This window comes from Giraffa tippelskirchi, chromosome 11 (assembly GCF_054371585.1).
Source record: "Giraffa tippelskirchi isolate mGirTip1 chromosome 11, T2T-mGirTip1v1.2.pri, whole genome shotgun sequence".
Classification (NCBI taxonomy): domain Eukaryota; kingdom Metazoa; phylum Chordata; class Mammalia; order Artiodactyla; family Giraffidae; genus Giraffa; species Giraffa tippelskirchi.
In genome coordinates, this window is record NC_137285.1 from 134,076,506 (window position 1) to 134,094,830 (window position 18,325).

An 18,325-nucleotide genomic window follows, 5' to 3' on the forward strand; every position below is an offset into this window, starting at 1 on the left:
AATTGCAGGCGGATTCTTTACCAGCTGAGCTACCAGGGAAGCCCTGATATTTATCATATTATCTGTTAAACTGAGAAATTTTCATAATATTATTTCAAATCAAGACAACAAATTGTACTTACTTTTGGTTGTATTTCTGCATAGGCTCAAAGCAAAGCTCAAGATTCCAGACGACTACTTATTAAAAAAAAAAAAAGTGAGGTTATAGATATCCTGCCAAGTATGACTAAAGCTAGCTAGTAAAAGTACAGGAAAAAACAAAAAACTAAGAACAGGCAGATTTTATTAATCTCTATAAAAAAAACGTACATGCTGATACTTAAATCTACTACCATAGAAAATAATGGAAAGCACAACACACATGAAGCACTCTATTAGCTGGGTGATGACATCATTACACGTCGAATGGCCTCTGGAAATTTCCGCTGTACATTCAGGAGACACTGACGGCGAAAAAGGCAAATTACGTCTTTGTATCATAAAGAAAATAGTTTTGACCACGGAGACCCCTTGAAAGGATCTTGGAGATGGCCCAGACCTGGCGGACCACGATTTGAAAACCAACGTAATCAGTTAATTTTTAAGGTCACTTCCCATTTCATATGCTCTGATAAAGATTTTGTTCTCCTTCGCGGACCACCCTTTGAGACCTAAGGTCTTAAGATAGAGCTCGTCGCCTAGTAAAACCCAAATCGAAAATCCCCGGACGCGCCCGGGCGAGAGGGTTCAGCAGGTGGTTTCTGTTTAGCGCTGGGAGGTGAACTCACGCTGCCCCGAGTCAGCGGAGGACGCAGGGTCTAGAAACAGTCCCAAACCCGCCACCCGCGCGCCAAGGCGGGGCCAAAACTGGCTGCAGGCGGCCGGACTCGCCCAGGGCTTAGCGCAGAAAGAGGTGGCGGCGGCTGCGAGGCGCGGCTCCTGGAGACGCCAGCCTACCGCCCGCCCGCCGCAGGTGCGCCGGCCCCCGCGGGGAGGAGCGCGGCCAGGTGCTCCCAGGTAGCTGCCTTCTCCGGTTCTCACCGCTCTACTCCGCGGCCTCCCGGGATCCAGGCAGGACTCGCGCCGCGCGTCCCGGAGCCGGCCAGGGCGCCCCCTCCGCGGACTCTAGGCTCTTCTTCGGCCCGAGCGTGGGGCCCCCTCCCGCCCTGCGGAGAGCAAGGCGCGGATTCGGGGGGCGCGGAGACCGAGGGTCTGGCGGCCGCAGGGACGACCGAAGCACGGGGCTCCGGCCCGGCTGCTGCTGGAACATGCGCCCGGAGCTGCAGGTGCGGGGGCCCGGCGGCTCGGCCCCGGCAGGGAATGGGTGGCTGGGAGGGGGCCTCCTCGGCGGAATGGGTCCGATTGCAACGCAGAGGGTCGTCGCGGCGACAGGCGCCCGCTCAGCCGGCCGCAGAGTCCGGAGGGCGGGGGCTAGGGAGGTGGGGACAGGGGTGTTGGGCGGGTGGATGGAGGGGAGGCGGCATTTGTGCCCCGGAGCTCTCGGGGCCGCTTTCCGGGCGCGGGTCGGACCCTAGCGACCGAAACCGCGCGCGGGGCGCAGTCACGCGATGACTTTGAGCACAACAGGTCGGTGACTCGTTCCCACAGGAATTTAAACTGTTGAGCTGGGGGCACTTTTGACCTGTGTTTTTGGTTGGTTGGTTATTTTGTTTCAGTTTGTTTGACAGTCGCCGGACTATGTTTCCACTCCTGGTGCTACTCAGCCAACTGCCCGTAGTTAGCTTCGCGTTTCCTCATTTCACAAGAAGTCCGGAGGAGTCTAGGCATGCGAGAGAAGAAGGTAAGCCTGGCTGCAGATCCCAAGAAAACCATGCTGAAAACCCGAGCCTGTATTCCAGGGCTCAAACGAGAAAGTGTAGTCTTTGAAATTACATGCCCTCATCAATCGTAGAAACGCTAAAATGCGCTTTAATTTGTGGTTTATTTGGTAATGTTGTGGTTTGTTATGTTAACTGCAATTTTTATTTCTGAGAGTTACTTTTGTAAATATGTATTTAAGACCACGTTGGTGGTTAACTGAATGGAAACCTGTTTTAACTTCTGAAAATCAGTGAGTGCCGTTTTTCTAGATGAGGCTGTGTAGTAATTCTGATGAGCATAATTAGCTGTTCTTCTTGGAAAGAAGGACAAGGAGTCCAGGACCTAGTCTGGATTTGTTAGCAGACTCGGGGCAAGTTACTTAACCCCCTTTCAGCTTTTAAAATGAGGGAGTGAGGAGTGGAGTGATCTCTGAGGTCCTTTTTTACTTTTAAATGTCTGGTTATCTGGGTAAAGTTGGATGATGTGAGAAGATTAGATTTGGGGCTTGCTAACCTAGAATTGCACCTTGTAGTCTCCAGGTCATAAACAGATTCCTGACCACATTCTGAAATCCTAACCCAGAAAACAGGAAAGAAAAAACTTGGCTTTCCTTTATCCCTGCCAAGTCACTGTGCTTCCCTACCTGGTGCCAATGCTTTGGATCCACCTCCCCACACATATCTGTCCCACATTCATTCTCTTCAGGTCCTACTCTCATTCTCTTTTGAGAAGGATCTGTTACACTAAAATTCCTAATCATAACGCTAATAATGGTTAATACAGCTTAGTGTCTCAAGCCTTCTAGGAGAGTGTGTGTGTGTTAAAACAGGGCAATATCTTAACCTTAAGGAATCAAACACTGACCACAGAATCCTAAGCAACCGGATAAGGTAGTTAGTGGAACAGGGGGAGATTTGGAAGGAAATCCTTGATGCCTTCCACGTTGCACCGTATATGTAAGTCCATTCATATATAAGGTTGATGATCCACACTCAGCAGGACCACATGCTGGGTCCAGAATGTTTATGAGTACATTCATTCATTCACAAGATATAGGCATAAAAGACACTCTCCAGGACATCATAAACTATGGAAGGAAGTTAGAGATCATACTTGGGTGCAGAAGGCTGGAGATATCTCTGGGAAATATAAATGAGGAAGTGTGTATATTTAAAAGGCTTCTCTGGTGGTTCAGTTGCTAAAGAATCTGCCTGCAGGAACTCAAACAGGGGCTCTGTATCAACCTAGAAGGGTGGGATTGGGAGGGCGCTTGGAGGGAAGTTCAAGACGGAGGGGGCATATGTATACCTATGGTTAATTCATGTTGAGATTTAACAAAAACAAAATTCTGTAAAGCAATTATCCTTCAATTAAAAAGTAAATAAATTTTTTTAATGGAAAAAAAAAAAAGAGTCTGCTTGCAGTGCAGGAGACCTGGGTTTGATTTCCAGGTCAGGAAGATCTCCTGGGGAAGGAAATGGCAACCTACTCCAGTATTCTTGAGTGGAAATCCGCATGGACTGCTTCATCTAGTGGGCGAGACAGGGTGTAAACTGATAATCTCCATAAACTCTATGACAGAAGTAGAAACAGAGAGTTCAAGAGCAGAGGTATTGGTTAGCAGTATTAGTTAGCATTAGTATTAGTTAGGTATTAGTTAGCATAATAGCTATGTCTCTGGAGAGTTGTATAGCACAGAAGCCAGTGCTCTCTGCAAATGAGATATAACACATGGAGATATGAAAAGTAACTAGGAAAATAAAGGACCTTCAGTTGTGTTCTGATAAAGCCGAGAAGTGGGATTTAAATGACTCAAAGGGAATTTATTTAGAAAGCATGGAGAGACAGGAGAGAGGAGGAGAATAGAATATCTCAGTTGGTGGGTTTAAAACAGGGGAATAGACAGCCTCTTAGGACGGTCTAAGACAGGAGAAATAAAGATGAGAAGACAATCTGAAGCAGCAGATACAAAAGTGCAAAGGCCAGTGTATCTGGCAATGGCCAGAGGAAAAACAGGAACCCTTGCTGCAAGTTCAGGATGCTCCAGGGGCACGGGAGTTTGCCTCTTTTAATTAAAAGCAAATCCAGGCTACTTAGAACCCAAATAACAAAGGACAGTATTACTCCTGAGATCATAAGGGAGGCAAGAAGTTTGATAAGGCATTGAAGGTCTAAGATGAACCATGGACTGATTTAGAACTTTCAACCTCAGGGAAGTACTGGACAACAGTCCCTCCCAGAAGGCATGTTTTATACAGCAGTCAAGACTTTCACTGGCATAAATATCACTTCAGGAACAATAAAAGTGTTTGTGACTCACTTTCTTATTTTTCCTTTTAAGTTGAAAGTCCCATTTGGAGGTCAGGGGTGTTTTGTAACTCAGATAACAGGAGGCCAACAATGAGAAATTTGGCACTGCTTTTCTAGCCAGTAAAATGTAAAGATCTGGGCATATTTGAGAAGTAGCAATGCAGAGGCAGATTTCTAATTCTCCGTTCTGAAATCAGATTTTACATCTTGTAAGTAAGCAGAATACAGCTAAGTTAAGCAGACTCAAAGTTACTTCATCACTGGTTTACTGTTATAAACCTGTGCCAAGCTGAGTAACACACCATACCTCTGAATTGCCTCAACTCCGAGAATTTAGGTCCAAGAGGAAAGTCAAGTTCATTCATTTATTATAAGTAATTTGGAGGGCACCTCTATGTGTCAACATCCCTGCTTTAATGGAATTTTCCTTCTAGCTAGGGGAACAGAGTGGTAACAGAAGAGTAAATAAAGCATATAGAACACTAGCTGGAAAGTGCCATGAAGAAAAACACAGTGTGGGATGGGGATTGCCAGAGGTGGGTGAGTAGGGATGGGGTTCAAGGTAACACTGAACAAAATGCGGAAGGAAGTGAGAATGCAAACTAAAAGAGGAAAGTTCTAGTCAGTGGAAAGCAAGTTCAAAGGCAGGAGAGATCCAGGCACATTGGAAATGTGCTGTCGCTGTCATGGACAGGGCCTTAGAGGGCCATTATAAGAATCCCAATGAGAAATGATGGCGAGTTGGAAAATTTTTCATTCTGTTTCATGGTTGCGTAAAATCCACAAGAAGACAAAGCAGAGGAAAGAACCAACATTTTGTCACAGGACAGAATGGTCTACCTTTTTAGAATATTTCTCAAAACAACTAGCACTAATGAACCCATTCTGGCTCCCCTCCTTGGTTCAAATAGCTCATAAATCTTATTTATAACATAGAAATGAAGATGCTAGAAGAGCACTGGCCAGTAGAAATAGAATGTGCACCACAATAATAATTTAAAATTTTCTAGCAGCCACATTTTACAAAGTAAAAGAAATAGGTGCAATTAATTTTGATAAAGTATTTAATTTAACCCAATATATTCCAAATATTTAACCTAATATTACAAATATAAGTAATAGAAAACATTGAGATACTTTACATTTTTCTTAACCATGTCTTTGAAGTCCCTTTCTACACTTGGTGTTCAGTTCAGTTCAGTCGCTCACTTGTGTCCAACTGTTTGCGACCCCGTGGACGACAGCACACCAGGCCTCCCTGTCCATCACCAACTCCCGGAGTCTACTCAAACTCATCTCCTTTGAGTTGGAGATGCCATTCAACCATCTCATCCTCTGTCCTCCCCTTCTCCTCCTGCCTTCAATCTTTCCCAGCAACAGGGTCTTTTCAAATGAGTCAGCTTTTCACATCAGGTGGCCAGAGTACTGGAGTTTTAGTTTCAACATCAATCCTTCCAATGAACACCTAGGACTGATCTCCTTTAGGATGGACTGGTTAGATCTCCTTGCAGTCCAAGGGACTCTCAAGAGTCTTCTCCAACACCACAGTTCAAAAGCATCAATTCTTCGGTGCTCAGCTTTCTTTATAGTCCAACTCTCACATCCATACATGACTACTGGAAAAACCATAGCCTTGACTAGACGGACCTTTGTTGGCAAAGTAATGTCTCTGCTTTCTAATATACTGTCTAGGTTGGTCATAACTTCCCTTCCAGGGAGCAAGCGTCTTTTAATTTCATGGCTGCAGTCACAATCTGCAGTGATTTTGGAGCCCCCCCAAAATAAAGTCAGCCACTGTTTCCCCATCTATTTGCCATGAAATGATGAGACTGAATGAACCATGGACTGAGTTCATGATGAGACTGAATGCCATGATCTTAGTTTTCTGAATGTTGAGCTTTAAGCCAACTTTTTCACTCTCCTCTTTCACTTGCATCAAGAGGCTCTTTAGTTCTTCACTTTCTTCCATAAGGGTGGCATCATCTGCATATCTGAGGTTATTGATATTTCTCCTGGCAATCTTGATTCCAGCTTATGCTTCATCGAGCCCAGCGTTTCTCATGATGTACTCCACATATAAGTTAAATAAGCAGGGTGACAATATACAGCCTTGACATACTCCTTTCCCTATTTGGAACCAGTCTGTTGTTCATGTCCAGTTCTAACTGTTGCTTCCTGACCTGCATACAGGTTTCTCAGGAGGCAGGTCAGGTGGTCTGGTATTCCCATCTCTTTCAGAATTTTCCACAGTTTATTGTGATCCACACAAAGGCTTTGGCATAGTCAATAAAGCAGAAATAGATGTTTTTCTGGAACTCTCTTGCTTTTTCGATGATCCAGCGGATGTTGGCAATTTGATCTCTGGTTCCTCTGCCTTTTCTAAAACCAGCTTGAACATCTGGAATTTCACAGTTCACGTATTACTGAAGCCTGGCTTGGAGAATTTTGAGCATTACTTTACTAGCGTGTGAGATGAGTGCAACTGTGCGGTAGTTTGAGCATTCTTTGGCATTGCCTTTCTTTGGGATTGGAATGAAAACTGACCTTTTCTAGTCCTGTGGCCACTGCTGAGTTTTCCAAATTTGCTGGCATATCGAGTGCAGCACTTTCACAGCATCATCTTTGAGGATTTGAAATAGCTCAACTGGAATTCCATCACCTCCACTAGCCTTGTTCGTAGTGATGCTTCCTAAGGCCCACTTGACTTCACATTCCAGGATGTCTGGCTCTAGGTGAGTAATCACACGGTCGTGATTATCTGGGTCGTGAAGATCTTTTTTACAGTTCTTCTGTGTGTTCTTGCCACCTCTTCTTAATATCTTCTGCTTCTGTCAGGTCCATACCATTTCTGTCCTTTATTGAGCCCATCTTTGCATGAAATGTTCTCTTGGTATCTCTAATTTTCTTGAAGAGATCTCTAGTCTTTCCCATTCTATTGTTTCTTGTTTTCCTCTATTTCTTTGCATTGATCACTGAAGAAGGCTTTCTTATCTCTCCTTGCTATTCTTTGGAACTCTGCATTCAAATGGGTATATCTTTCCTTTTCTCCTTTGCTTTTGGCTTCTCTTCTTTTCACAGCCATTTGTAAGGCCTCCTCAGACAGCCATTTTGCTTTTTTGCATTTCTTTTTCTTGGGGATGGTCTTGATCCCTGTCTCCTATACAATGTTAGTGAACCTCTATCCATAGTTCATCAGGTGTTCTGTCTATCAGATCTAATCCCTTGAATCTATTTCTCACTTCCACTGTGGTATTTTTTTTTTCTATAAGGGACTTGATTTAGGTCATACCTGAATGGTCTAGTGGTTTTCTCCACTTTCTTCGATTTAAGTCTGAATTCTACACTTACAGCACATTCAATTCACACTAGCCACATTTCAGGTCCTCTATACCATATGTGACTAGTGGCTGCTATACTGGACAAAACAGCTATGTTAAGACTCACACCTGGGACTTCCCTGGTGGTCCGGCAGTCTTGGGCCGGACTCTGTGCTACTAATGCAGGGGGCATGGGTTCGCTCCTGGTTGGGAACTAAGATCCTGCATGCGACACAGCACTGCCAAAAAAAAAAGTGATTTAGGAAATGGCAACTCAGAGATGTAAGTGACTTATCCCTGGATATACAGCTGATAGCTAAGCCAAATCAGAAAAGAAAAATCTGTGTCTTCTGTGTCTAATACTCTGCCACTACACCAGACTAATTTTTCTCAGTCAAAATAATAGGAAGCCAGTGCTTTAGAAATAGCGTAGTCTGGCCTGTCATTTATTGGAAAAATAATTGTCTAGAGGAAAAAATGAAACTCAATTTTTTTTCACTTATGCTGGTAACTTTGGACATAATCTACTCAAGTATGTCCTGGAATTTGATTGATATCTGTATTTCGTCTTTAGCAGGAATTATTTTTACTGATGATATTTCTTTTTGTCAGATTTTAAAACCACAGAAGAAAGTTGGGCATAACTTACCACATCAAGGGAACTATGTGCTCTTCCCATAATTAAAACAGGAATTTTTGCCTTATTTTTATCAATGTTTGAAATCTTTCTATTTCTTTGTTAGTTTTTACATCAAAAGAAGAAGCAAACCTGTTCATACATAGACACCTCCTATATAATAGATTTGATTTGGAGCTCTTCACTCCTGGTGACCTAGAAAGAGAATGCATAGAAGAACTTTGTAATTATGAGGAAGCCAGAGAGATTTTTGTGGATGAAGATAAAACGGTAATTTTGTTGATGATGTTAATTGGCTAGACATTTATTAAATTGTATTTTAAAAATTGGTACTTTCAGGCATTAGAAATTATATGCCTTAAATAAAATTAGGATTGTATACCTGTTATCTCTTTCTACTTTCTTAAAATGCTAATTAACCCATTTAGATTTTACTTTATACTTTCCTGAGTTTACAGTAATTAGTAAATTATCAATTATGTTATAATTTTGTGTTTAACATTTATGATATTCAAAGACAGTCTTGAAGCACAGTGAATTAAACTTCAGGATATTGAGTTCTCTGACTCAGGCTTCAATCGGTCAAAACTCAAAGAAATTTTTCCTATCAAGACTTAGCTTTTTGATGAGTATATTCAGATTTTGAGTATTTATTGACAATCTACTATATGTCATATGCTCCCCTAAAAACTGAGGATAAAATATATATTCCTTGCATTCAGGAGCTTGGCAATAAACTTCTAGAATTTCTCCCTTAAAATATAATTAACTTCCGTCTGTTAATCCTGAAAAGTACAAAACAAATAGCCAGCACTGTCCCTGTTATAATCTAGCATATTCTTTAAGAATATCAAGTGACCCAGATTCTTTATTTTTGTAAATAACCCCAAGCTTAAATAACCTCAGCTCTTTTTCCCCTTCCTCAAGAATCCCATTTTACTCTTTAGTCAATAAGAACCTCTCTAGGTATTCTTCAAATGAAGGTGTTACTGAAACTTACCTCTTTTTCTTCCCAAATTATCCCCAGCCTCCCATTCCCTGCTACTATCTGCTGCATCTATTAGAGAAAGGAAACAAAGACTCTCTGCCTTGTAGCTGTGTCTGTTGAAATTCTATTCTGTTTCTCACAAACCCATTTTCTAGTTTTACCACGGTTCCTTAAAAACGGCTTCCATTCTCTCAAGTAACACTGAACTTAAAAAGTCTCAGGGATGTCTTTCCAAATCAATAAATACCTTTCAATAAAATCTCTGAGCAAGGGCTTCGCTGGTGGTCCAGTGGTTGAAAGCCTGCCTGCCAATGCAGAGGACACGGATTAGATCCCTGGCCCCAGAAGATCCCACATGCCCCGGGGCACGTGAACCGTGGGCCACAACGACTGAGTCCGTGCTCCGCAACAAGAGAAGACACCGCAATGAAAAGCCCTCGCACTGCAACTAGAGAGTAGCTCCTGATTGCCAAAAAGAAAACCTGCCTGCAAACAACATAGACCCAGCACAGCCAAAAATAAATTACTTTTTTAAAAAACCTATAAAAATCTCCTAGCAAACTGAAGGCTCACCTAGTGTAGAAAAAAGTCAGACTCCTTTCCAAACACGATCATGAGTCCCCTGCTTCAACTTCCACCTCTGCTGTTTTCACTGACTCTCTAATTCGATAGTGTCTCTGGATACCTGAGTGAGGGCCCTGAGCCAATGAAGGAAGAATATCGGGGTCCAGTGGTAAAGAGCCGGCACTAGCAGTAAACCCCTGGCCAATTTCAGAGTTGGAAGAAACGGTGGTGGGTGGCAATGCTTTAATTGTTTAATAGAGTGAGTCACTTGCTCCAGCATGAATGAACTGGTGTCCTACCTGTGGCACACGCCAAGCGTTTATCACCCCTAGTCTAGGTCCTTAAGACCAAATGAAATGACATTAAAGAAATTAAATAAACTTGGAAATTTTTACCTTTCTCTTAGATGAAATTTTGGCAAGAATATTCAGTTAAAGGACCAACCACAAAATCAGGTAAGGCAAGAATGGATCAATTTTAATGTTTTTTTCCCACCCTCTATCATAGTACATTTTTAGTTTCATTGTTTGAGTTCGGTTGTTGCACAACATACATACCTTGTAAACCTTGAAGATTTCTCAATTATACACTGGGCTATCTAAGACAGAGAAGGCCGCATTCATCTATTTACACACTGAAAATCAAGTTTGGTGAGATACTAGGGAAATGAGATAATAGGTTTAATTCGCTCTTTTAAACAGCTCAGCTAAGTCAGGACTTGCACAGAATAAAAGTAAGACTGTTACTTTTAAGTAGTAAGCTATTTTAATTTCTTTTCTTTTTTACCATTACAAGTGAATGGAATACTTGTGCTACTAAGTAAATTAAGATTGTTAGATAGAATTAAGTAATTTCTAGAGAGGGGAGATTCTTTGTCTTATCTGCATTGATCATCTCTAGCTGCTTTTTACTCAGGTTTGTTTTGTTTTTGCCAGCAATTTTTTTATTCCTCATAGGCAGGGCTCCAGCTGTAGGGAGACTGTATTACATAGCTACTCTGGAGTTGCTTAGTAAATTTCTCTCAGTAGTTAATACCAAAATGTGTATAGTTGAACAAAGAATATGTTTATCCCGCTTAGTCTTGACTTTTATCCATTTAAGAAGACATTTAAAATAAATCAGGGACTTTCCCTGGTGGTCCAGTGGCTAAGTCTCTGAACTCCCAATGCAGGGAACCCAGGTTCTATCCCTGGTCAGGGATCTAGATCCCACATGCCACGACTAAGACCCAGCACAGCCAAAATGAATAAATAATTTTAATTAAAATAATAAAAATAAATGAAGCCATACCTAGGGCTTTTAGGAAGTATATCTTTTTTTTTTTTTTCTGGTCATGTCTCTGGCACAGACTTTTAAAAGTAACCAATATTAATTATTAGATGCTTAATAATGTGCTTACACTCAATGTTAAATTTATTGAAATCATAGGTGGTGCATTTCAGTTGTTATATTTATGTTAGTTTAATGATTTCTCTTAAGATGCTAACAGAGAGAAAATCGACGTTATGGGCCTTCTGACCGGATTAATTGCTGCTGGAGTATTTTTGGTTATTTTGGGATTAGTTGGTTACTATCTTTGTATCACCAAGTGTCACAGGCAACAATATCCTGGGTAAGTATCAAGTGAAAATAGTTAATTCACGATTATACTTTCTATACTATTATTTTTAAATGGCTAAAAAAATGACTGCCTATATTTTGAAGTACATTTTTCATTTTGGAATAATTTCAGATATACAGGAAAGTTACAAAGATAGCACAGAGAGTTCCTATATATCCTTCACCAGTTCCCTCATTGTTAACCTCTTATGTTACCATATTACATTTGTAAAACTAACAAGCCAACTTTGGGCTTCCTGGGTGGCTCAGATGGTAAAGAATGCCTGCAACACAGGAAACCTGGGTTCCATCCCTAGATTAGGAAGATTCCCCTGGAGAAAGCAATGGGTAGCCACTTCCAGTAATCTTGCCTGGAGGATTCAATGGACAGAGAAGCCTGGCAGGCTCCCATCCATGCGGTCACAAAGAATCCATGTCCATGCGGACATGACTGAGTGACTAACACAAGCCAATATTAATACATTGCTATTAACTGAATTCCAGCATATTAGTAAAGCTTCCTAAAGGCCATCATTGTTTGCATAATAAATCTCAACATCATTAGAATAAAAAGTTATTATCATTCATATTCTTACCTGTAAGTATAGATAAAAGTGTAGAACTACCTTATTTAAAAAAAAAAGCAACACATGCGAAACAGGCAATCAGAATTATTTCTTGTATATCCTTATTTACCCTATTTACGCTTCCAAATTCTACAAAGACGCTCATTATTGACCAGGTGATAAAACGATTATGGAAATAGATAGTGGTGATGGCTGTACAACATTGTGCATATAATTAATACCATTAATTGTACACCTGAAAATGGTTATAATGACAAATTTTATGTTATGCATATTTTACCATAATAAAAATTTTTTCTTTATTGTTAAGGTAAGAGTTTAGGGCAATAGAGATGGAATTAGGATAAATCCATTGGAAGATAAAAGCTGAAGCCGTGAGAGTAGGCAAGTTTTCTGAGTGTGATGAAAGGACAGAGGCAAAGGCAGAGGCAAGTCTGAAAGGATGCCCATAGTAAGAATGCAGAGGAAGGTGGTTGTTGCTGTTGTTCTAGTCTCTTAGTTGTATCCAGCTCTTTTGTGATCCCACGGGCTGTAGCCCACCAGGCTCCTCTGTCGATGGAGTTTCTCTGCAGCCATAGTGGAGTGAGTTGCCATTTCCTTCTCCAGGGAATCCTTCCAACCCAGGGATTGAATTCGTGTCCTCTGCATTGCAGGCAAATTGTTTACCACTGCTTCCTGGGAAGCCCCTGAAGAGGAGGACATGCCAGCAAAGGGGGCAGAGGACAGGGGCAAAGTAAAGCATAATTCTGTGCCCCAGCTGGAATTACTAAACTGTCCCCTGAGGCATTACGTGATCATGGGCAGCAACTAAGGAGACTGAGAGTTCTATAAATCCTCTAAAAGTTTGAAAAGTGAAAGAAAGTAAGGAAAACTTTGTGTAATTTTTCTTAAGCCACTATCTTTAAGCTGAGGTTTCTATTAATTTCACCTACGTAACAGACAGAAAATCAGCAAGTTCTTCCCATTTTCAAGGGCTTTTGACTAAGATCTTATTTAATATGGCTTTTTCCACAAGCTGCAGGATACCTGGAAATTCATGGGTTAATGAAGAAATTGGAATATTTATCTTTAAAGACTTTCCTTGTCTTTTATCTTTCCTTCTTTTCTATCCCATTTACAATATTTTTCCCCAAAGTCCATGTGTATGCTCTCAGTATTTAATAATTTCCCTGAAGATCTGTGAACAGAGCCATTGTTCAGGGTCATGCTCAACATCGTTCTCTTCTCTTTCCTGTTTTTCTTCCTTTTTCTGCTCTTCTACACCACTACACCTTCTTACCTTATGCCTTTTTTTCTCTGAAGCCTTCTAGCTTCTTTGCTGCATGAGTAGAAGCAGAATTCAGACACATGGAGTAAAGAGGTGCCATTATTATGCATGTTTTCTGTGTATGTCATTCTTACATTTTGAAAACCCAGTATCTCTTATTTTAAAAGTAAGATTAGTTATCCTTAGTGTTAGTACAGTAGAATGCTGTCCCATTTACAGGTCGTTTTTACATCTACTGTCTCACTTTGATTCTCAGAGCAACCCTTTACAGGGGACATTTCAAACTAGGTTAACCAGACATTCCTTTGTGTTAAGATTAACTTTTAAATACTTACTCACTGACTAAAGTACTTTTTATCATTTGTCCCAAGAAATTCTTCCAACAGAGTTACATGTTCTCTTTCTACATTTTTGCCAAGTCTGGAAGTGGGGGAAGGGTGAGGAATATTTTGAAAAAGAAGAGAGTAAAAAATGAGATCATTGTTAGAAGTTTGTCTCATTCTTTTGTAAAACCATGCCAAGAAATAGAAAACAAGATCTTTTCATTTCTTAGTCCCTATATTTTATGGGGGAAAATAGGCATACTATAATGCTGTCAGCTTATCTGAGATGTTCTTGGTGTGTACTTTCTGATTTCAGTCATGTAAGGTGTACATAAAAAATCACTGTGAAAACACTTAATGATTTTAATATAATTATACTGTTCCTGTAACAGATTTTGAAAGTCAACATGGAAAAATTTATTTGTTCAAATAAAACATCTGTCTCTCCTGTTTCCTATAAGCAAACAAGTAGAACTTTTCATCACAAGCTAATGAATGTGGCAAGTGACAAGCCTACCATGCGTACATTTCAGATTTCCGACAGAGGAGGAATTGTATCGAGCCCTCCAACTAAACTTCTGAGCCTCTCAGTCACCTCTCAACTATTAGAGGGCAGATTATCCAATTCCTTGATTTACATAGACCTTTTTCTTTTCTTCTCTCTCTGCTCTTTTCCTCTCTTTCCTTTGAATCTCAGATCTCATTATAATTCTCAATGGAAAAGGTATTCTAAGAGGCAAGTTGATATTAATTTAGTTTGCAAAAGTGTACAGTATTTTGGGTCTGCTAAACTCTCTCTTATTAGAAAGAATACTATTATAAATATTGACTATAGGTTCAGGATTATCTATATATTTTAATTATCTTATTAACCATACTATAGGAGGTTAATTTCTGCATAGATGCTTCATAGACAGCCAACTTCACAGTCTAAATGGATCAATTTACTTATGTTTAAATTATAATTTGTAATTCACAAGTGAGAAGGGGAAATGTAGTTTCGGAACACCAGACCAGTATTGCATTTCAGTTTTCATTGGCTGGTATAGGTGACAAAGTTTTGTGAAAAATGGTGGAACTTGAACTAAGCCATTTTTTTTTAATTAAAAAAAAATTTTTTTTAATTGTTAGGCTTGGATCTGTGGAGATCAATGGAGAGTACCTTGGAGAGTGCCTTGGCAAGGGCAGAGAGCTATAAAATAAAGCAAGGCTAGATTAAGGGAGGCTTTGAAAAGGAGGCACAGGAGTTGGAAGTTGATTCAGTAGAAAGTAGACTTCAAGTTAGACTTTTGTGGAGAAGAATGATGGGATAGAAGTCCTGCTGAGGAGGGATGGACCAGGTAGCAGGGCTGCAGGGGTAACAAAGGAGAGAGATGGGCATCCACTGATGTTATTACCTCTGTGGCATCAATTTCCTTAGCTTTGATTTGTAGTGCCTTTCAACAAAGCCTGGATTTGGTTTAACACCATACTTTGAGAAAATTTTAATTCAGGAATAGGAGAAAAAAAGAATTCACGTGTTTTGAGTCCTCGTTACAGTATTCCAGACACTGCTTAGATGCCTTACATAATCTTTCTCAATCCACACAAAACATCTCTGTTGACATAGCTATTATTATTCCCATTTTACAGAGGAAGAAACCTGAGTTAGGTTACCTTGCCTTTGGTCACATTGCTATGAAATGATAGGATCTTGTTTCATACCCATGACTGACTTCAAAGCTCTTGATCTTCCCACTAAACCAAGACTCATTCAGAGTTTATGGGTAAAATAAAACTTGTTATACTAATACAGCAGGTTCAACTTTGATCAAAATAGTTGGATTTCTTAATATTGCTGTCTTAACCTAAAATATTGCCTTTCCTAGACCTCAATGCTATCTCTGTTTAGGTCTGCAGATACCTACGTAAGAAGGGGCAGACACACCCCTTCCATTATCTTCAGAAGACCAGAGGAGGCTGTCCTGTCTCCATCGCCACCTACATTGGAAGATACAGGATTACCTTCTTATGAACAAGCAGTGGCATTGACCAGAAAACAGAGTGTTTCACCACCACCACCTTACCCCGGGACAGCAAATGATTTTAGGGTATTTAAAAAGTCTATGTCACTCCCATCTCACTAAGCCCTCATTGTCTTGGTGATATAGGATATTCACATTATTTAAGTGGTGCTTTTCCCTGAACCAAAAAAGACAGGTCAATTCAGCCCTTTATGACAAACTGTAGAGAGTAAAGGAGAAATAAGCATGTGTTCTCTGCCACTGGAGTTCTGTCGGCATCTTTAACCTGAATTTGATCATTAGCAGCTGGATAAGGAATTGTGTATCCTTGCGGTCAAGAATTGAGCACTGTTCTGTTCAAAAGAATCTGTTATGGATGTCACAGCTAGAACTGGTGAACTGTCTGTATCCTTTGTACAGAAAAAGGTTGCAGATTTGTTGTTGTGTTAGTCACTCAGTTATGTCCAACTCTTTCCGACCCCGTGGACTGTAGCCTGCCAGGCTTCTCTGTCCATGGAATTCTCCAGGCAAGAATACTGGAGTGGGTAATCATTCCCTTCTCTAGGGGATCTTCCAGATCCAGGGATTAACCCAGGGTCTCCTGCATTGAAGGCAGATTGTTTACTGTCTGAGCCACCGGGGAAGCCCCATAGATTTTTTTGTATTGAATACTGAAAAAAAAAAAAAAATTCTAATTATTAGATTATTCCAAGTTATAATATTGGACCTACTCTTTTTTTATGATTTCTTTTTGGTTGGAAATACTTCACAGAATCTGACATTTAAATATAAATCAATAACCTTAATAAAATCAGTTTCTTTATCTTAAATTATTGCATAGCATTCACTAGATTTTGCACATTTTAGTCATGAACTGTTGCTATCAGTCATACTTTATTATGGGGGCGGTGGTCAATAGTTTTCTTTAAAAAACAAACACTAGGGAGTTACTTCTTCAGAGGGAACATGGTTGCAATGGCAAGGATTTGCAAGGGTTGTTATACCACGAAGTAAATTATAGGCCTCAAATCTAGGAGTGAGTAGAGCTTGATAAATTTGTGCATATTACTGATGAGTAGACATACTCATTTTCTTTGCTAAGTTCTTTGTATCTGACTATGCATAACTATTAATCTGGAAAATTTGTCAAAGTTTATAAATAGTAGTTTGAGAACCTAGAAGTAACTTACTTATCTGCTATCAAAATTATATTGATTAAAGTTACCAGCAACCCCTTGTATCTTTTAATGTCTGGACACAGAAGATCATAGGTAATCATTTTGACCTATAGTTTGTATCTTCTTCTAATTGTGTATGTGACCAGTCTCCCCTTACAAACATAATAGAGTATAAGCTATAAATTACTGGGATTAATGTGTGTGCACAAATTTATTTGAGTGTATGTGTATGTGAATTTGTTTCCTCTTTGCAGGAACTCAAAAAATAACATACTCCTGAGAAATAGAAAATTCTGTTCTTTATGTTTTTGCCAGGCATTGCTTTTTTCTATGTAATACCATTTATAAAATTGTATTTTTTTAATAATTTTTAGAGAGATGAGATTAAAACTCACATGCATTTGGTAGTTCCTTCCAAATTAAATGTTTAAAAAGTATAAATCATATTACACTGTGTTTGAGTGTATGTTTCTCTTTTAAGACAGTGTGATCTTAATGCAGATGAAAGAAAGATCTTAATCATTACAGACTTTACCTTTGATATTTTCAGAGTCTCTTTGGTTACTTGTTGCAAAGAAATCATCTGACAAAATTTTTTGTTGTTTGGTGTTTGGTTTTGTTTTGAATTACTTTTTATTGGAGTATAGTTGCTTTACAGTGTTGTTTCAGTTTCCACTGTGCAATCTAGTGGTTACGACTCTGCACTTGCAATGCAAGGGGCATGGGTTTGATTCCTGGGCAGGGAACTAAGATTCCACATGTCACACAGCCAATAAATAAATAAAGCAAGCAAGCACCTAATGCTGGTTCTGAGGCTAACTAGGAAACATTAAAAATAGATTAGAAGCAAACTCTGTCATTTTAGCAATCACTCTAAGGCATGCAAGGATAACTTGCCCCAAATCTAACATGTTGGTGAGAGCTAGGTTTAGAATGAGCAAGCACGCTTTTCTCAGCCCCATCTTATACCTATAGAATTACACTGTCTCAAATTATAAAGTATAGACAATTCTAAGTCGGTATGAGAAATGTATAGACATTTGTCATTTATACATAAATGTATATTACACATCTATATTTTCTCACATATGTGTTTCTTAAGATGGATAAAAATATAAGATACGATTTATCTTTTATTGAATCACAATCTGAATATTCCATGAACTTGTTTACTCCAGTTGACTTACAGAAATCTTACTGTAAATCCGGCTTCAGGGTCTGTGACAACCCCTGTCACCCAGTAGCAGCATAGATTTGTCATATGCCATCACTTACTGTAAAACTGTTGCTCTAACCTGAACAAATCTGGAGTTCATCAAGATTATGAAATAACTGGTGTTTGTAGAGAATCCAACGTTGAGAATCCAATCCATAATACTTTAAATATAAAACAGAAAATGTGATGAAATCATAACCAACAAATACTTATGATAATTAAAAGGAAAATATTAACATAAAATTATTGACATGTATTTCTGTCCCATTCACCCTTTTCTATTCCTGTTGTATTTTTGGTAGTGGGTTTTTTGGTTTGATTAATTTGTTTTTGTTTGTGCTTCTTCCCTGAGTAACTGATTAGTGTTAACCATTAAATCTATCTTGACAGAAAACTTTATAGTTAATTACACAGTTTTCCCCTCTATTACAATCAGGAAATGAATGTAATACGGGTACGAAAAAGGAAAAGGAAAGGAAAAGAAAAAGTCACACACTCATATCCGACTCTTTGCAACCCCAGCGATTGTAGCCTGC

General features: G+C 39.7%; 1 protein-coding gene across 4 annotated transcripts; it reads left to right on the top strand.

Annotated features, from left to right (window-relative positions):
- The first annotated feature begins 882 nt into the window (after positions 1-882).
- Positions 883-17,124, top strand: PRRG4 (proline rich and Gla domain 4). 4 transcript variants are annotated; one of them, XM_081543793.1, is made up of 6 exons: positions 883-1,265; positions 1,656-1,780; positions 8,171-8,334; positions 10,023-10,071; positions 11,096-11,228; positions 15,284-17,124. In XM_081543793.1, exons 2-6 carry the CDS (start codon positions 1,678-1,680, stop codon positions 15,516-15,518), a joined length of 684 nt encoding a protein of 227 aa, XP_081399919.1. In that variant the 5' UTR covers positions 883-1,265; positions 1,656-1,677; the 3' UTR covers positions 15,519-17,124. The 4 variants fall into 4 exon arrangements, with proteins under 4 accessions (XP_081399919.1, XP_081399920.1, XP_081399922.1 ...); XM_081543794.1 differs by having other exon boundaries at positions 883-996; XM_081543796.1 differs by having other exon boundaries at positions 15,292-16,084.
- The last annotated feature ends 1,201 nt before the right edge of the window (positions 17,125-18,325 follow it).

Excerpts from the sequence above, each read along its gene's own strand:
- PRRG4 (XM_081543793.1), top strand. The coding sequence starts at position 1,678 with ATGTTTCCACTCCTGGTGCTACTCAGCCAACTGCCCGTAGTTAGCTTC. Across the intron at positions 1,781-8,170 it reads TAGGCATGCGAGAGAAGAAG|TTTTTACATCAAAAGAAGAA; the intron begins GTAAGCCTGGCT and ends TTTCTTTGTTAG. Across the intron at positions 11,229-15,283 it reads CACAGGCAACAATATCCTGG|GTCTGCAGATACCTACGTAA; the intron begins GTAAGTATCAAG and ends ATCTCTGTTTAG.